The following is a 19,661-nucleotide window of genomic DNA, read 5'->3' on the forward strand; positions in this document are numbered from 1 at the left end:
ACAGAAAATAAAACTATCCAAAGAGGACAAAATTATTCTTTGCTGGAGCTGGAGTCTATGAAGCCAACCCCAAGTGGGCATTCGTTATTTCCCCTCACTAGAGGAATATTAGCTGACAGCAGACACAGGAAGTACAGTCAGAGTGAAGAGATATTTATTAAAAACTGTCATGCATATACAAAACATTTAATTAATCCAGATTAAACGAAATATAATAACAGAAAGCCTCCTGTCATTTTGAAAAGCACAACAACCTGATTAATGCAGTTAGCTAACAAAGAAATGTTTATTATACAATGCTCTTATTTTGAAAAGCTATTCCTCACGTAACATTAATGAGGCTATAAACTTACTATTCTCCATAAGTAACGGCACCATGTTTCCTACTACCTGAATTCTAAGAATATGGCAACTATTTGACTTGCGTATGTGTTTTAATACAAAGAAGTTGAATCTCTAAGCATGACGTTTAAAGAAGCCAGGAAGAAATTGTCAGGAGGGTTCTCCAAGTCTGATCTCCTGTCCTGTTACTCCAGCTTCCGCAGGGCTTCGCACAATTTCCCCAACTCACCTGAAACAGAAGAAAATAGAAAAGTCAGAGGAACAACTACTGCTGTATGTTAATGTTCAGCGCATGCTTTCATATTTATGGCTTTTTTTAATTTATGGCTTTTAATAACATTCACAATATGGTGGAGTATAGTATCACAGAGCTGGTGATTTTACTTCCTGAGGACCCTCAAAAAGAACATCTCTCAAAGACCATTAGTGTCCTTCTACCACAGCTCCACAGAGATCATATTAACATATTGTTTCTATGTTTCTGCTGCAACATCCACAAAGTCCTATAATTCACTGGATGCCCCCTCCTATATCTGAAAGATTAGGCAGTTCCTGCTGCCTCAAACAGGTTAATATCCCAATGGATCCATCACCATGGTCAGCTAGTAAACACTAGCTGACCATGGTGTTACCGTCAGGCTGACAGTACAGAACAAATAAAATGAAGACAAACTGACTGAAAAACTGTTTCTATCCCAGAGCTGTACAAGCAATAAATGCTGTAATATCAGAGAAAGATTACTTTTTATCTTTTACTTATTGTTATGTCTAATATATTTTCATATACTTTATTGTTTTTATATAGTGTTTTTATATAGTGTTCAAATTGCACCTAATTACCGCTGTACACGTGAAAATAAATACATCTTTATATAAACATCTAACTATGAACATTTTACAGAGTGGGCCATTTATATGGATACACTGTAATAACATGGGAATGGTTGGTGATATTAAAGTCCTGTTTGTGGCACATTAGTATACGTGAGGGGGCAAACTCCTCAAGATGGGTGGTGACCATGGTGGCCATTTAGAAGTTGGCCATCTTGGATACAACTTTTGTTTTTTCAATAGGAAGAGGGCCATGTGACACATCAAACTTATTGGTAATGTCACAAGAAAAACAATGGTGTGCTTGGTTTCAATGTAACTTTATTCTTTCATGAGTTATTTACAAGTTTCTCTTTGTTCACAGCCATTGACATGTCGAAGAGGTTAACACGTGAGGAGCTGATCGAAATTGTGTTGATATCTGGTGAACGCAGTAACCGGGTCATTGCAGCAGATTTCAATGCAAGACACCCTACGAGACCACCCATCTCCCATGCTACAGTTAGCAAACTGCTTGCTAAGTTTCGTGAAACTGGTTCAGTGTTGGATTTGCCAAAATGTGGATGCAAGAAAACTGTCACTAATGAAGAAACATCAGTTTCAACAAATAACTCATGAAAGAATAAAGTTACGTTGAAACCAAGCACACCATTGTTTTTCTTGTGACATTACCAATAAGTTTGATGTGTCACATGGCCCTCTTCCTGTTGGAAAAACAAAAGTTGTATCCAAGATGGCCGACTTCTAAATGGCCACCATGGTCACCACCCATCTTGAGGAGTTTGCCCCCTCACATACAGGATTTTAATATCACCAACCATTCCCATGTTATTACGGTGTATCCATATAAATGGCCCACCCTGTATTTTATTCTATTCTAGGACAGAGGAGACGAGGAGGTAAAAACTGGAGGTGAGAAAAGCCTGTGTCATTTGGGTTGTTTCTCTTGTATTTTGACGGTTTACTCCCAGGTCTTTTTTTGGTTCCACTTCCTGTCCATTTCATTGTCTTGATTATTTTCACCTGTGTCTCACGCTGCATGCATTTCCCTGATTAGTCCTTTGAGTGTATACATCCAGGTCTGTGGGCCTTTGGCTGATTGTATGGTTGTGTTCAGGTCTAGACAAAACACATACAAACCTTTGGAGTTTGTATGTGCTTTTTGGAGTTTGGGGCCACTGTACATAACAAATCCACACTATGCTTGGTGTTTAAATCTAAGGCACTCAAAGTCAAACATTCATTCAAGTTCAGGCATCTATTATTTGATATTTCCAGACAGCTAGTCATAAGTAATTTGACCAAAGCTGCTTACTGTTGATGCTGTCTGCCAGGTTCCTGAGCTGCTGGGTATTGTCCAGCACTTCGATGCTCTGGGTGTAGGGGTTGTAGCGCACTGAGAAAGGCTTGGGGATCGTGCCTGCAAATTTCCTGCAGAGAGAGATATGAATGATTAAAGACTCGCATGCATTGTAAATTTTAGAACAACTAAAAAAATAAAAATTGTCCTACCTGACTTTCTCTTTGGCATCTTCAAAGCTCTCTGCCACAAAGTAAACCGGCTGGTACTCTGTGATAGGGTACTTCTGGACACTCGTCTTCTCGGGGTCGAAAGGCAGAAGTTTGGGCTTTTCTGTTAGAGAGTACTGAAAGAAAAAATGTTTTTCTTTTCACTGCTTTATTTTTTCAATGAGCATCTCTATTCCTGTCTGTAAACAGGAAGTGCGGCACGATTTAAGACTCTGCTGACTTGAGTGGACATCCTCTGCTGACAGCAGCTAATGTAACTCATGACCTCGAAGTCTTTGCCCCCACCTGAGTGCTTACCCACTGAACCACTTTACCACCGCCCTGCTGAGCAACTCCCCCAGTGACACATTAAACCTGAACCCGAGTGGACCACTAACCCACTGCCTGCTGTTGTGCAATAAGGCAAATGTGTTATAAAAATAATGTACAGAAAGCAAAATGTTTGTGGAGGTGCTTCATCGCTGTACTCGGCTTCCTCTTACCCCCAGCTCTCCAAATGAAGACAGCAAGCCGGCTCCGTAAGCTTTGATCTCAGAGCCCTGCTTACAGAGGCCAAACTCCACGGTGAACCAGTACACCTGAGGGACACACACCTGGGTCATGAAATGTGACTTACGCACCACAAGCAGTAAAAAAAAAAAAGAAAAAAGGAAGCTTTGGGTTTCAGAGGAAATCTGAGGAAAAATATCTTATTTTAAACAAGATGATGACATAAAAATTGCATTTTTATACTGTGTAAAGTAAGTTTTTATTTAATTTTTATTATTCTCTTAATATTTCTCCACTATTTTTTATTCCTTTTTATATTTATTTATGTAAGACAAAAATATAAATTGTCATTAAGATTCTTAAGGTTTGCTTCTGATATACACAATCTCAAATAAACTCTAGGATTTAGATCACATTTTTATCTCTTGTTTTACTCAGAGTATTTAAAAATAGGAATATTAAATACAGATATAATATTAATAATGAACTTTTAAAATTTTTTATTCAGTATGATTTTGGAGGTACTGAAAGAGTTGCAATAAATGTGTTTAGCAGCATATATGTCTTGATATTTCTAGACATATATATACATATATGTACTACTTTATCAACAGAAAGCCTTAATACTAATTCAATCTTGTCTTGACCAATTTCTGCATTAAGATACAATAACTGTTTTTTCCATGTCATAACAAGGTAAACACGTGTCATGGACAAAATGCACTTCTTATATTTACAATCCAAAGGCTCTATAAAGCAAAGAGGACTGTAATTAATGTTATTAATTAAACCTGTGTTTATCCTGCAGCGACATGTCAGAATAGCCTGTTAGATTAAGAAACAGGTTATTTAATGTGGTCTAGATTGATCCAATCTTCCGTAATTAGAGGCTCATATCTATTACCGCTGTTTGCCTTGTACACAGTACTCACAGTAGCAAGTTTCTCAATGTACTCATCCGGCGCTCCGAGAGATGCAAGGCCAATTTCCTGTGTGGGATCAAAGCACATGGGTTAAGAGGAGCTGCTCACGTTGTCAGACAAGGCCAGGATAAACTGGTGAAACTGAGATTTGTCATCTCTTTGCCTCAGCACAGGAATTCATATCACTCTTGGTCTAATCTGAATAATAGAAAAGGGAAAAAGTAAAGTGTTAATTCTCCTCTTTAATATTACCTGTGAGAACTGCGCAAAGCTTGGATCAGCAAACAGAGGAACGTGTCCCAGGAGCTCGTGGCAGATATCCCTGGATTAGAAACACAATTTGCTCTTTAATTCAGAAATCTTTACTTCCTTGTAATAAGGAAGATTTTATTTCACCTGTAATTTTTTATTAGCTTTATACACTGAGACACTCACGGCTCAGGTGTGTACGTGGGCTTGGAGCCGTGGCGAATGTACTGCGTGGAATGGAAGACGCGGAACGCGAGTCCAGCCAGAAAGTCACGGGACGAGAGCAGGCCGGCTACGGGGCGAAGCCGGAAACCTGTGCATGCTGCAGGAGAGCGGTGGGGAGATGAAAGAGATGAGACAGTGAGCGTTTTGTTGCTTGAGTTGAATAAGAGCATGCATGGATGGGAGGGAGGAAGAGGAAGTCGGGGTCTGTACAGCCAAATGAACTGAATGATGACTCATGCATTGGGTTTCATGGACTGTGTGATGTTGCGTGACTCATAACAGAAAGAGATTGTCTATTTCTATCAATCATTAGAAGAGAATTTACATATTATAGCAGCTTTGTTGCCATCTATAGGCAGTAATTAGGCAGCTTTTTAATGGTGTGCATTTATAAATTATATTATTAAACATAGTTTTTCAAATGTCTGCATTTTAACCTCAGAGTGATAAAAAACAAGTGTTTTTTTTAGGTGTGGAGTTACACTGCAGGAAGCGGGAGACATCCTCGAGCTGTGGGATGTTGTCTGGCCTGTAGCCGCAGTATTTCTCCAGCAGGGGGAAGACGCGGTTGTGTTCACGGCAGGCGTGAGTCGGGTACAGAGTCTTCAGCTCCCTGAACACCGTGCCCCAGGTGGCCTTCTCCTCCTCTGTGTACTCCACCCTGGGAATGGTCTGTCCACTGGAACAGCGGTCACAACAGAAGTTATGTTTCCCTGATAAACACTAACACCACCATACTGTGTTTACCTTAAATTTTTCTAGATTTAAATTGAATCAGTTTTCCTGTGGATGTTTCCCCAAGTCTCCCTGAACCCAACAAACCTTTGAGCCACAGCTCATTATTCCTGTTTTCTAACCTGAAAAATATCAGTTTTATTTTACTCGCTGCTCCTGTAAGTCTCATTCAGCAACTAAAGATCCAGCTAAAACCAAATTTTTGACATTTTATCGGTTATATGTAAACATACCTAAAAAATAAATTGATGGCTTTTGAGCGTCTACATCAACGCCAATAAAAATTTCACCATGGCTGTAGTTCTATATGTAGAGTTTTTCTAATGTCTGACGTGGAGGATTTTTAGTGGTAGCATCAAAAAATAAATGTGGTAATTTTTTCTACATAAAAAATAATTTAAAATATGGTATAGTGGTAATATATCATATATAAATATCATATATTATATATTATATAAATAATTATCTAGTATTTTTTTAATGAAATAAATAAATATAGAATATTTTATGTAATTGCTGTGTCACGGCAGAAAAGACAATAAAAACAGCCCATAGAAAGGCTTGAATTAAGTAGTAAAACCCGTACAAAAATAAAAATTAGAATTAAATAAAAATAATAAATAATGATATAATATAATCAACATTTAGAAACTTTGAAAAAATATAATATGATACTATTAATATTCTAATATATAACAAAAAATGTGAAATATTGCAATTCCTTTAGGAAATATTGCAATAATTTAATTTGTAACAGCTTTCTTATAGATAAATATAAATATAATCTTATGGATAAATATATAAATGTCAATTTAACTTACATAGCACATTTCAGTACATGTAGACTCAATGTCCTTTACCACAAAAGTGGAAAACATAAAAAACTCTGCAGGTCTACAACATATTAAGTTAATAAAATCAACAAAACAAAACTTTACAAAGAAAGACTAAATGTGAAGAAAAGGACAAAAAAAATATTTTTTTTGTTGGTTTTTTTCCCTTTTACTTCACCTGTGTTTTTGTTTTGGACTTCAATACTCTCTCTATGCCCTAAAACTACAGTATAACTTAATTTTTTTATTATTATTATTATCTACACCGTAAACTCTTTTTTAAAAAACATATTGGTTTATTCCAATGAGAAAGTTCACTTCATCATTTGTCTGCAGCATTTGACCAACATGTGAATAAGACTTCCTGAGTAGGTGATCCTTTAACCATTACTACTCAAACTCATTCCATAACATCTCTATGAGCATAAATATATTAAGTAGGAGTAGTTACTGTCTGTAGTTGTAGGCGATGTCTGCAAACTCCTTCCTGCGAGCTCGGTATACTGGATCTGTGAAGCCCTGAGAACACACACACACACACACACACACGAATAAAAGCCATGTTAGATCTCATGATTGCAGCCGAGCCACTCAGAGCTAAATCAAAGGTGGAAATCCTTTGGGAAGGCCAAACGCACATACATATTCAAATGAAGCCTTTGTAGAGTGTTTTTCAGCTTATGATGAATGCATTCTGCTTTAATGTCAGTGGCAAAAGGGAGCAATTATCTATAATTACAGGGGCTCAATTAAAGCACTGACATCAATTTGTGTGTGTAGATAGTTTCCATTAGAATGGATGGCAGAGTGCGGCCTTGTCATCTCCGCTGCTTTTCATAAGCAAGCGCGTGGGCGTGAGTGGGCGTGAGTGGGCGTGAGTGGACATGCATTCACGTGCGCATGCAGAGGCAGGATGTGGCGGTGGATGAGTCGGTCCTTACCGGGTGATCAGCATCCAGCTCGGAACCATAACTGAGGATCTGGTTGGCAAAACGGTCCAAGTCCTGGATGTCATTGGGGAACCATGGCACTAGAGGATAACAGCAGTCATTAAGTACTTATAATTTATGTTTTAAGTCAACATCGGATCAAACAGACCAGTCGTGCAGTGTCTGAAGGGGAAAATATTTTAAAAACATAAGAAATATTCAGTGTTAGGTAAAGGGTTAAAGGCTATCTGTGTGCCCTTTTATTGTCATATTATGCAGAGATAAATCTAGTGGCTAAGCTATTTCAGCAACTACAATAACCAAGCGGGGTCATATTAATACAGGAATACTTTTTTAATGACTGTATTTGTGTTTATTATACCCACTACGCTCAAAGGAGTCAACCAACATATCTGCGCCACACTTTGTGCGTTAAGTGTCTGCCTCAGAGATTCTGAAGAAAATCTGTGTAGTATATGGCTATATATGGCTCAAAAATGACCCTAAGATTATTTATTTATTTTAAAACAACTTGTTTATTTTATTGTTTCTTATTGTATCTTTCTTCATTGACTATTATGGCACTTAATGCTCATATTTATTTTACTTTTTGCGTACAGCGCTTTGTGGCTGTCTGTATAAAGTGCTTAATAAAAAACTTTCATTTAAGGAAATGATCATCAGTTGAAGCGTGAATATTTTTTTATTCCTGACTTATATAAATGGCTGCAGTTCACATTAATATTGATGATTGTTACACAGTCTTGTGTGCGTTTTGCCTGCAAATTTTTTTTCAGTGCTGTGGCATTTTGACACTCAACAGAGCTGTACACGAGGGGGGCATCTGCTTATTCATATGGATTTATGACACTCAAACAACAGTGAGGCCCAATCATTAATCTGCATTTGGGCAGTGTGGTCCAGCCTGAGGCCCCTGCAGAGACAATAAAGCTGTTTAGGCTGTCTCCAAAACTGGCCATAAATATCCTCCTTGTCCACTTGACCCTGACCAGTACACCACAGAGTCTATGCCGAGGTCAGAGGGGGATCCATGGTGGCCCTGTCTGTCTCAGCCTGCTGTGACCTTGGCATGTTCTCTGTCCTTGGGTTAGTCTGGGGCGGAGACACTAAACTCTTCTGTTCCTGCCGGGCCTGTTGGTCCTCAGTAGCTAAACTAATGTCATTCTGGAAACAACTAATAAAAGGGGCAGTGGGCCATCATTCTCATGGGCGACACTGGCTGTCCATTACTAAGTCTGGCGTAGCTCAACACCCACCACCAGGCCCGGTTGATAAATGAATCATTTCAGCTGTAGTGGTGTCAGCTTTTTAGATTTATTTATTTTTTTAACCACAGCTGTTTCTGGTTCTCAGAGAATATACCCTAAATTTCCCTCTATTACCAAAATCTTTAATTTACATAGCACAATATTACCAGTACTACCTCTATTATTACTGGATAGGTTGTTGTTGCTGTCTTTTCATTTTCATTTATGTGTTGAATTCAAATATACTGCTATGAAGGTTGGTACAGATATCAGGGGTCCCCAGAGGATAAACCCATATTTTCCTTTGGCATCAGAATCAGCTGAAAGGTATGTATATGTAGTGAAACGTATTTACAGCTCTTGGGTGGCTTAACATGAAGCAATAATGCAGTAATGACATTTCCCCAGAGGATGATCACTGGTGTCTATCGCAATGAAATTTGGTACAGACATCAAGGTTCCCCAGAGGCTCGACAAAGCATCTACATCGAGGTTTACTGTGTTTTGTACAAAAATATCAACTATTTAACGTCTGCTACATAATCTAGTACATCTGGTACCAATGTTGATAATTTCCAGAGTATACCCTGACCAGAATGAACTTAAAAATTACATAGACGAAGACTTAGAAGAAAAAAGCTCTTTGACAAAAAGCATTTATGATGCCCAGAAGATAATCCCTATTGTGCTACATTTTTTGTTATTTTGCAATGAATGACTTTGTTTAATATCAAATTGCTTGTAATTAATAATTTGCAGGTATTCACGTGCCTCTTGTAATCATTTTGGAGACCTAGTGCCATCCTTTGGCTAAAAATAAAAGCGACTCAGATTTTGATTTATGAGTCTAAAACTTCATTGCATTGCTTGTTTAGCACTTAAAGGCTGAAATGACTGGCATATTAAACACGAGAATATATCTGTAAGTTGACATTCACATGCGACACACATTCACATTTAATAATTTCATCATGTTGCTGATTCACGGTGCTCTTGTTCAGTGGACATCCTCACTAACCTGTGTCCTTCTCTTTGCTGCGTGTTAGCTCGTGCACATGGCCGCTGATTTGTGTGCGCAGGCAGTCAATGACCTCATCCAGGGCCTGAGAGCAGGTGGAGTCTACGCTGATGAAGAACTCATACTGCTCATTGTTCATGCGCGATGGACGGGACTCGATGTGTGTCAGGTTAATGCCTTTCTCCTGCAAAAAGAAAGATGTTGGCATGCGGGTGTCAGCTGTTTATGTCTTTATGTTTACGCTCATCCACGCATGTATTTTGTATACGGAAGTGTTAAATTTGTTTGAGAGGGATTTCTAATAAAAAACAAGGTGGAAAATTGTCCTGCAGCACTGCCTTTATGCTATCACTAGAGGGTGGTGTGCTGTTAGTAAACTACTAGAGTGCACTCTATCAGACTTTGTGAAGACCACATGTCAGCTGCCTGGAACTCGCTGAGCCAGACACTGGATGCATTCTCTTAGTAAAGACGTGTGGGACATTAATGGAAGGCTTACAGAGTTTTATGGTTGAAATTCAAGAACTGCACTTGATCTTAACATGCAAAATAGTTCTGGCTTGTATGTGAATGAATTTAATATGGTAATTTTCACCTAAATGTGCTTTTGTTTTTGTACACGTTTATGTAACTTTTTGGAGGGAGTGTGTTATTTGTTTGGTCTGCTATAGGCTGCAGAGGAGGGCGTAAGCAACCCAACATCACGTTTTCTCCCATCTGGATCCTATTCGGCTTTTTTTTACGGGTCATGTGGTTCTGCATGACCCCAAAGAGTCGCTACAGACACGACCAAAGATGAGACCACGATGGCATTTTTTGAATTTCATTTGTTTGAAGAGATTTAAAACTGTGTTTTTCAATTAAAAACCCAATATTACTGTATATTATTACTTAATTTTTTGTTAATAAATTAAAAAAAATGTGACACATCAAATCATTCGTGAGGCCACCACAGAAAATATGATATGTATATGTAGCTGACAGATGTACTTTCTGATTTTTAATAAGTTTGGGATTGAGAACTGTGTCCCTATCATCATAATTAATCTGTCCATGACTACAAAGAGAAATAATTCAACGTGCGTGCCACTGGCAGCCTGGTCCAGCTTAACATAACCATTCCAAGTCCTGAAGCGAATATGGTGCAGCGGCAAATCTGCCACATTTCTGTACCCCTCCGAGCCGTCCCTTCACCGTGATGCCGGTGACAATAACCCCAGCTGAGGTCAAGGTCAGTCGGTAGCATGACTCACAAGAAAGCCATGCCGCTGTGTCACATGTGCGCTGAAACCCGGGTGGATAAGCAGTCCGGCAGTTTTTATGAGCGGCTCTCTGAATGAACACGTGATGGTTGTCCATGCTGTGTGGCTAAACGTTAGCACATGACTCAGTCGTTTTCAATATATCAGTAAAAAACAAAAACACACACACACAACAGGAGAGAAAAAGGAAGTCCTGGAGCACAAACTCTTGAAGCTTTGTTTTTTTACAGCATCATTTACTTGGACTCAGCATGTGTTACATCGCAGCTGGGCAAGAATGAGGTCTGTTGATAGTTTGAGGGTCGTTTGGCATGTTTTACTGACACGTTAAGAGGAGTGGGAGGATGAGGGGTGGAGCAGGGGGAGGATCGGCAGAGTGGGAGCTCATAGGCTCAAAGGGGATCCTGATGTTTACAGCTGCATTTGAGACAAGCATTTGGCACATACTTGGTATTGATCAGAGTCAACACAGCCACATCTCCACCCACACAAATGTGGAAAATTAAATTAAACAAAGAAAACATTTTCTTCACAAAAATGCTTTTCATGAACTGAAAACATAATTTTCATGGCTGGTTTTATATGTTATGATAGTGTTTTAATACAAAATGTATTAAAAAAAATTAAAACTTGATACTTGAAAGAAGGTCAGATTTAAAGATTAAACAATGAAGGTGCTGCCAGTCGCTATTTACCACGAGCACGTAGTCACCTACGCAGAGGCAATTTAGATCGATATGAGAAGAAAAAACAACACAATGACCCAATGATGTTGTTGGAATTTGAAGGATTAAGCAATAATATGTTGTGTAATAACACATCAAACTGATTTTCTTTGGTAAATGTGCAAAAGTACAACAAACCATTAAGTACCATTGTATGCACAGATTCCACAACATATTCTGTTTATCAAATTAATGTGTTAAAACAAATCTACAACAGGACAGTATCTGAAACGGATGTCCTGTATACAGGACCTGAGAGATCCACCTGGTCTTTCAGTTGATCATTTAATGTTCACTGAAGCCTCATCAGAAATGGTCACAGTGGAAGGGTGACCGTCAAGAAGACCTTCTTAAGGAAGAGAAACTGGGAAAAAAGGGTGAGGTATTCAATATTAAACAAAACCTGGTCTAAAAATCACTGGCAACAGGTCTGATGGAGTGATGAAATTTGAAATTTTGGGTTCAAATTGTGTCAAAATGCAAACTGTAGTTATTATGAAAGAGAACACCATGAGAGAGGTCCAACAATGAGTGTCTACAGCCATCTGTAAAACACGATGGAGGCTCAGTCACGGTTTGGGGCTAGATTTCAAGCTTTGGTGGTGGAGATCCTGTCAAAACTGTAAATGTGATTATGAACCTAGAAATATACAATCAGATTTTGAACTCTCATCCATTCACGATCCATTCATTTTTCAGCGTGAAAATGATCCCAAAAATGTCAATGCTGTAAAACCAAACCTGGACAGAAAAACACAATGGAGCACTATCAGTGATTTAGAGCATTGTTAAAGCAGTGTGAGCTCATCTAAAGGCAACCAACATCCAAATAAGAGCTTTGAATGTCCTTCAAGAAGCCTGGAGAACTATCCCTGAAGACTACATAAAGACTTTACCTAAGAGATTTCAGGTGGTTTGAAGAATAAAGATCGTCATAGAAAATTTAAGCTCATTATATTTTCATACATGTTTCAAGAAACTGCTCTACCGTTTTCCCATTTTCCTAACAAAACATAAAGGAGAATTTATAGATAAAAATACCTGTTAGTCATCAACATAGTATGTTATAAACTACTTTACTTTCACATAGGTACAGCACAGCAATCAGTTCACAGCGTGGAAGAATGGAGAATTTTCTAGCAGCATTTGCCTGGTTCTTTATCACTACCCCCAGCTGAGATCAATGATGCACCTGCCATGTTTGCAAACCACTGATATAGAAACATGTGAGATAAGCTCTGTTTGTTTAGTTTCCTCCTTTAAAGAGTCAGTGGAACATTCCCAGGATTTTTAGTGTCTCCTCATGTGGCTTGTTTTGTTTAATGTTAATCAGTAACTTATGGTAACATAACTGCTTTGTCATGAACCATTTTTTTAAAGGAAGTAAAATGGACAGATTCCAATCTCACTGAAGCCAGCTGTTTCTTATTTGTTTTATCTGCACAGGCCAAAGTGTAAAAAGAAAAGGATCCTTGCCAGAAACATTTTAATTTGTCTGTCTGTAGTTCTCAACCACAAAACTGCCTTCTATATAAAGTACAAGAGTATAATATTTTTACATTTGATCAATAACCTTTTCATATATATCATTTGTAACAGTCAGTAGTAATTTCTATTAAGCAAAATCAGCCTTCCAAAACTATGCCAGATTAGCTTCTCACACAGAGTGCAGTCAGGGGATATACATTAACCAAATGGGATTTCATATGTTATTTAGAGAGATTAGTGGTCATTAGGCAAGTCATTACTGTTTCTTATAAACTTATAACATAAGTTAACGAACTGTTGGTTGTAACTTAGCTAAGCTCTGCCATAGCTTAGCATCTTACAAGGTAGCTTAGTACAGGATTAGTTTACCTGTCACTTAGCTTACATTCTTACAAACACTAGAAATTGAATCATATAGATTAAATATATCAGACATAGAATTTTAATATGGTGAGATTGTAGGTATTACTAGCATGACTTTGTTCGATTAAGCTAAACTGATTACTCTAATGCTAAAATAAGCTAACTAAATAGTGAATGTAGTTTAGCTAAGCATTAGCCTAGCCGTCGCATGAGTTAGCATTTTACAAGGTAGCTTAGCTCCCCCCACTTTGCACTGTACTTTCCTATATGATAAATCTTAGCTTAAAAATAAAAATTTAAAATTTAACAAATATAATATAGAAATGTGAATTTATTTCAATCAGTTTCATTATTAGTTTGTTTTAGTTAGACCAGCCAAATTGTTTCTACCTAACACAAACTATCTACTGGATGTACCTTAGCTTACCATATGTTTAGCTGTTTACAAAAACTTGAATCAGGAGGAGACACACATTTGATGGTAAAATGTTACTTAGAGAGATTGGGGGTGTTCCTGTGTGGGCTGCATTCAGGGTGTGTTCCTGTTAGTCTAACAAGGTAAGTAGCTTATGGTTATAGCTTAGCTTAGACTTAGCTTAGCCAGCTCACAGCCACAAAGAGTGGAATCAAGTAATATAGATTAAACAAATAGTATAAATTGTTAGTGAGATCAGAACTGTTGTATTATATTATATACTATTATATTATCTTAGCTTCTCACAAAAACTTTGAATTAAGGTGCTATAGAAAATACAAATGAAATATAAAATGCTAATTAGTAAGATTAAAGCACACACTGAAGCTTAGCTTCTTAGAAACACTGGAATTAAGGTGACACACACTGTAAAATGTAATATTGTGTTTAATTAAAAATATTAAATTGGCTGAACTCAGTTTTTATCAATTTGTTATCAGAACTCAATTTAAATAAGTTACCAGTACTTTTTATGCAAAAATGCTGATAAACTCAATTTATTTGAGTTGTCTTAACTTAGAGAAACTAAGTACGATGGAAGTTTTGCTTCTCAGTGCGGAAGGATGAAAGATGTGTTTTGAAAATGCCCCGTCACTATGTCCTCCTCCCTCTTGGATCAGTCTGCATGTTCATGGTGCCAGCATTTGTTATGGAATATGTTGAGCATGGCTATGGATAAGATTTCAATCCATAGCCATAACTAACTAACTAACTAATTATATATATATCATGTTTAACCTGAGTAGCAAAAGAGTGCAGGGGGATTGAAAGGAATACGCCAGGAGTTAGCTGTGCTCGCAGACTCTATTGAGCCTTGACCTCCCGGTCAGCTATAGCGCTGGCTATAGCTGACCGGGATATTTTGATAAATTAAGTAGATATTTGAACATTACACAGCTACATTCTCGCCTGAAAATATCTTAAAAGGTTATTTTGTGACCCAGAAAGGGTAGTCTGGGGAAAAGGAGGATCGCATTTATCAGCTGGTTGTCGGAGCCTGTGCGTACTTGTAAGCGCTGCAATGGCGGAGGAGCGCGGCTAAAAAACTTTCTGGGTCACAAAATAAACTTGTAAGATATTTTCAGGCGACAATGTAGTTGTGTAAAGTTCAAATATTTGCTCAATTTATCAAGACATCACATATTTGCAAAAATGCTCCAACGTTCTCAGAGACGTCCCTTTTTTTTCATGCTTTGTGGCAGCTTTTTAACATCTATGGCATCTATTAATGTCAAAACTAGACTTTATTTAACAACATAAGCAAACTCTATGTTACAATAATTGCACATCCATTAAGGATCAAATCAGTTTCTGAAAAATGTTCTGTTTTTTCTCCCTCTGCTTGCTTCTTACTGTCTTTGAGGCTCGGGACTAGGGCTGGGCGATATGGCCTAAAATTCATATCGCGATATAATTTGAAGCATGTGCGGTAACGATATATATCACGATATATTCTTTTCTTCTGTATAACGTATTTTCCACACTATAAGGCACACTTAAAATCTTTTAATTTTCTCAAAAATCGAGAGTGTGCCTTATGTATGAATTCTGGTTGTGCTTACTGACCTCGAACCGATTTTGGCTGCAGAAATCTGTTAAAAAATGTTTTAGTACAACTTTGGTAAGCCGCACTGCTTGATGGATTGTCAGAGCATTACGGCTGCCGTAGTGAGGAGCTTCACGGAGTAATCTGGGTCCAAAACTCTGTCAGATTCAGGTCCCAAAGTCAAACGGACACTAAGAATTAAAAACGATCTAAATTCTTTCATCTTTAATGAAATCATCAGCATTGCTGCTTTATCGGGTGTAACAATTAAGTTTAACATCCATGCATCCATGAAAACTAAATTTATTAAATTTAACGGAGTTAGAAGTTAACAGGAAGTTAGCTTGCTAGTTTACACCTAAACATGACATACCATGTTCTGACTGAGAGATTTTTGAAACTAATTCAAACGTACAGCTCTGCTACCACTTGACATTGAATGTCACCTCTCTGGTGGGGAGGGAGCCTGAGATTGTGTAAATTGGAGTCTGTTTTATACCAAATGCAGAAAAAAATGTTTTAAAGAAAGCAATTCAGTTCATGTTCCAAAAAATATGATTGTTTGCTTGCAGGACAACAGGAGAGAGGAGTCCTCCGTCACAGATGGTGTGGTCAGTGAAGATGGTCGCCTGCAGGTTCAAGCTCATTGCATCTCCAACCCACATCCACTGCCACTGTACTTAAGGGAAGTAAAAGAACTTTCTTCTGCACCTACATTTGGTTTACCTCGATCCATGACAGTCATTCAGGCAGTAATGCCTGGACTGGAAACAAGCCATCCTTAAAACATTATAACATTCCAGCTCATGTGTTGGAATGAAAAACAAATGTGTTGTTTAAATTAGAGACTGCACTTGTGACAGAACAACAAATATTTTATTTTGATTATATAAGTAATGTAAGTACAAAACAAACTTGTGGTAAGCCTAAACTTATTTTCAGAATAATTACATCTGAGACTTTGTTTCATTGTGAGATTATAACAGTGATGGCAATATAATTGTTTGTTGTTCAGCAGAACAGTGTCCACTATGTTGGCTGTTATACTTTGTTGTGTTTGAAAATAAAAGTTGGGCTGATTTTAACATCATTACAAAAAGTGTTGTTAAGTATTTTTAATCATATTCAGGTTACCACAAATTGTTTTTTGCATTTAGTTGAACTTGAAATGTTTGTCAGTAAGTAAACAATTAGTATTGTACAGTCAGAAATATCAAGTTATTCTTAATATTGCAGACTTGCAATGATGGCTGTTGTCCTAACAGTCATCTTATGTAAGCTTTACTTAGTTTTTTTGAGGCAAAGAGTTTCCTCAATTTTTTTGAGTTCTGGGAACTAACAAGGCTGTACAGTGTACTCAAAATGAGTAAGTTGCCCTAACTTGGTCATCTTACGTAAACTTGATCCAATTTTCTTGAGTTCTGGGAACAAATGAGCTTGTACAGAGTACTCAAAATAAATAAGTTATCCTAATTTAGTCATTTTTAGCTAAGCTTTACTCAATTTTTTTGAGGCAACGAGTTTCCTCAATTTTTTTGAGTTCTGGGAACTAATTTGATTTTACAGTGTAGATGAAACAAATAAGATATAAATGTGAGATATAAAAACCAGAAATGAGGAATATGGATGTATGGATGGATGAAATGTTATTTAGTGAGATTATAGCTGCTGCTTGAAGCATTTTATTTATATCCAGTCCAGTCAGAACCGCTCTTCAGAACCTAACCAGCAACCAGTGCCTGGCTATAGCTCTGCATTTAATGGTCCCCTATGAATCTAATTTTCTGCAAGAAAGCCAAGAGGCACAATGTTCAAAGTACTGACAATGCTAAACACATTTTAATATTTTTTTAAAATAAATTATTCTTCTTGAATGGATTTCACAAAAGTCAGACACTGTCATAAATAAAGATTAATATACTGAACCATTCACACATTAATTTAACAACCTATTGTTTATTACTGGAAGAGCTGCTTGTAATTTTGCTTTCCATGACTAAATGAACAAGTTAGAAATCCTAATGATATTGAAAGGTACATGAATATCATTAGCATTCAGTTTGTCACTGAACCCCATTCGGACCCAGGGCTGTCCACTGATATAAAAAGTTTACCTCAAAGAGCCTCAGGGCTTTGGCTAAAGCTCCGACCTCTTCTTTTAAGGAGAAGATGCAGGAGATCACCTCTGACTTATTGTTGGTCTCTTCCTCCAGGTACATGGAGCCCCTTCTCTTCTGCTGAGAGACGTATTTAAGATAAATATACAGATTTTATATAAAAATACAACATGGATGAAGTCGGTTGTTAATGCAAAGCTATTACAAAAATGCAACAGATTCACTTTTAGTGCGGGGATGTGACTCATGAATTTAAAAATTGTTAAATAGTGTTTGGCTCTCCTTTTGTCTGCCTGCCATATGCAGTAAGAGAGCATGTTATGTAGTTTAAAGCCATCCAGGGCAGCATGTAAAGTTCAAAGCCTTCACACTCAGCCATATTCAAAGAGGGTTTCAGATAAACACACACAAAAACCCAACACATCCCCTCATTTCTTCTACAGATGTTTTACAGATGAGTAAATACAGATGAAGAAATAACAACTTAGTTAATTATTTATTAAACTGAACATGCCCCATGCTTTTTTAAAAGGAACCCACATAAAATTAAACTTTTAAAGGACAGTTTTGACTGCAAGAGTTCAACAAATGACTGAATTTCTACATCTTTTGTATGGCTTTTATTCAGGCTCCAGTTAAAGATTTCTAATATGTTGCTTATGAAATCTGATGTCAATTAAATAAATGGATACACAGAGCTCAAACTGACATTAAAGATATCAACTTTGTGGTCGATCTGGGAAAAAGTTACCTGTAGCTTTAATTATTTGATTATAAAAAAGTACTTAAAGGGTGCTTTTGTCATTCACAAACAAAAACAGAAGCCTGCAGAGTAGGGACATTTCTTGCATTTGTTTAGCACTCTGACTTTTTCCATTATCGTCAGCTGTTTTTCACCTCTATTCACTGTAATTCTCTGCTTTGTTTGCTCTTGTGCCCCGAATTTTCTAGCTCTGCCCAGCTATACTGTTGTTTTAATAAAAACACACTGGTTTGAATCGCTATTTAAGGCTGTTTGTTTTGCATAACCTCCACAAAAACAACACAAATAAACAGACGAAATTGAATGTAGTGCTAAAAGAAAGAAAACACAAATGGCTTTTAAGTCAGCTATAAGTCAGATTTACCCTTGGGACTTGGTCCCCTGTTTCTGCCTCTGGGCTGTAGTTTCCATTAACCCTCTTGTATGCAGCGTCCATCCTCTCCGTCCTCCAGGTAGGAAGTGTGTAGTTGTGTGTATGCTGATGCTGGGCTGAGATCTCGGGAAAGCTCCTCTGTGAGCTCTCCTTTAAAAACCACTCCTGGTTAACACCGGTCCACGTGACACCACACCCCCTCTGCATTGATATGTCATGGGACGGTTGTTGTGAAACAGAACTAAAGTGGCACATCTGGTTCTTGTTGTGTGCCTGTGGGCAGAGTTTGCTGGTTTTTGTGCAGCAACTTTGTCAGTTTCTGCGCAGCCTGGTCGTTTTGAGAAAAGGTAGAAATAACCAGTGAAAAACTTGCTTTTATACATTTAGACACATTATGTAATCGTAGTTATGTTAAAGGGGAAAATGGTGCTGATATATTTTTCAAGGCATGGTGTGAATGTCTTAATAGGGACGTTCCCAAACCTCCACACTTAAGATATAATTCTGAATAGAATCTTTTAGAAGAAATATCTTTACAAACACGACTGTGTAAGGTGTAATTTGTGTAACTGCACAGTGCAAACACTGAGGATGTGACCTGCAGTGGAAACTAACCTCATGACTGATAAGGGATTAGTGCTCCTGCCATATGGCACTGTATGAACTAATAACTAGGATAAAAACTGGTTGTCCCACCCTTGGCAACTTGAATTGCAATCAATCGTTTATGATAACTGGCTATAAATCTTTCATATCGTTGTGGAGGATTTTGATCCACTCTTCTTTACAGAATTGTGGTAACTCAGCCACACTGGATGGTTTTCAAGCATAAATGGCCTGTTTAAGATCCCAATTTTCATTCCAAAGTGATAGAAACTCAGACTTTGACTAGGCCACTCCAAAACCTTAATTTTGTTTTTGTTTTACGCATTCAGAGGTGGACTTGCTGGTGTCTTTTGGATCTCCCTCTCGATAACTGAAATTGAGCTTCAGGGCATGAACTGATGGGTGGACATCGTCCTTTACGATTTATCGACAGAAATCAAAATTCTTGTTTCCATCAATTATGGCAGATAATCCAGTTCCAGGTCCAACAAAGCAGCCCCAGATCATAACACTACCACCACCATGGTTGGCTGTTGGTGTGATGTTCGTTTATGAAATGCTGTGTTAGATA

At 37.7% G+C, this 19,661-nt stretch overlaps 1 protein-coding gene across 2 annotated transcripts; it reads right to left on the reverse strand.

Annotated features, from left to right (window-relative positions):
- Positions 1 to 137: 137 nt before the first annotated feature.
- pah (phenylalanine hydroxylase) lies at positions 138 to 18,630 on the reverse strand. Of its 2 annotated transcripts, none has more exons than XM_006780885.3 (13): positions 18,476 to 18,630; positions 17,346 to 17,465; positions 9,373 to 9,556; positions 7,099 to 7,187; positions 6,609 to 6,676; positions 5,072 to 5,268; positions 4,551 to 4,686; positions 4,368 to 4,437; positions 4,125 to 4,181; positions 3,186 to 3,281; positions 2,686 to 2,819; positions 2,489 to 2,604; positions 138 to 571 (listed from the first exon to the last, which is right to left on the reverse strand). In XM_006780885.3, the coding sequence occupies exons 1-13, from the start codon at positions 18,545 to 18,547 to the stop codon at positions 528 to 530; spliced, it is 1,383 nt and encodes a 460-aa protein (XP_006780948.1). In that variant the 5' UTR covers positions 18,548 to 18,630; the 3' UTR covers positions 138 to 527. The 2 variants fall into 2 exon arrangements, with proteins under 2 accessions (XP_006780948.1, XP_006780947.1); XM_006780884.3 differs by having other exon boundaries at positions 17,346 to 17,468.
- Positions 18,631 to 19,661: the final 1,031 nt, after the last annotated feature.

Source organism: Neolamprologus brichardi, chromosome 17 (genome assembly GCF_056152115.1).
Source record: "Neolamprologus brichardi isolate AB-2024 chromosome 17, ASM5615211v1, whole genome shotgun sequence".
Classification (NCBI taxonomy): domain Eukaryota; kingdom Metazoa; phylum Chordata; class Actinopteri; order Cichliformes; family Cichlidae; genus Neolamprologus; species Neolamprologus brichardi.

What these genes read in the sequence shown, in the direction of transcription:
- pah (XM_006780884.3), bottom strand. Translation starts at nt 18,547, where the DNA reads ATGGACGCTGCATACAAGAGGGTTAATGGAAACTACAGCCCAGAGGCA. An exon ending in AGCTGGATGCTGATCACCCG is followed by an intron (nt 6,677 to 7,098) that starts GTAAGGACCGAC and finishes GTGTGTTCTCAG; the next exon opens with GGCTTCACAGATCCAGTATA. An exon ending in CTTCATTTGGAGAGCTGGGG is followed by an intron (nt 2,820 to 3,185) that starts GTAAGAGGAAGC and finishes TTTTTCTTTCAG; the next exon opens with TACTCTCTAACAGAAAAGCC.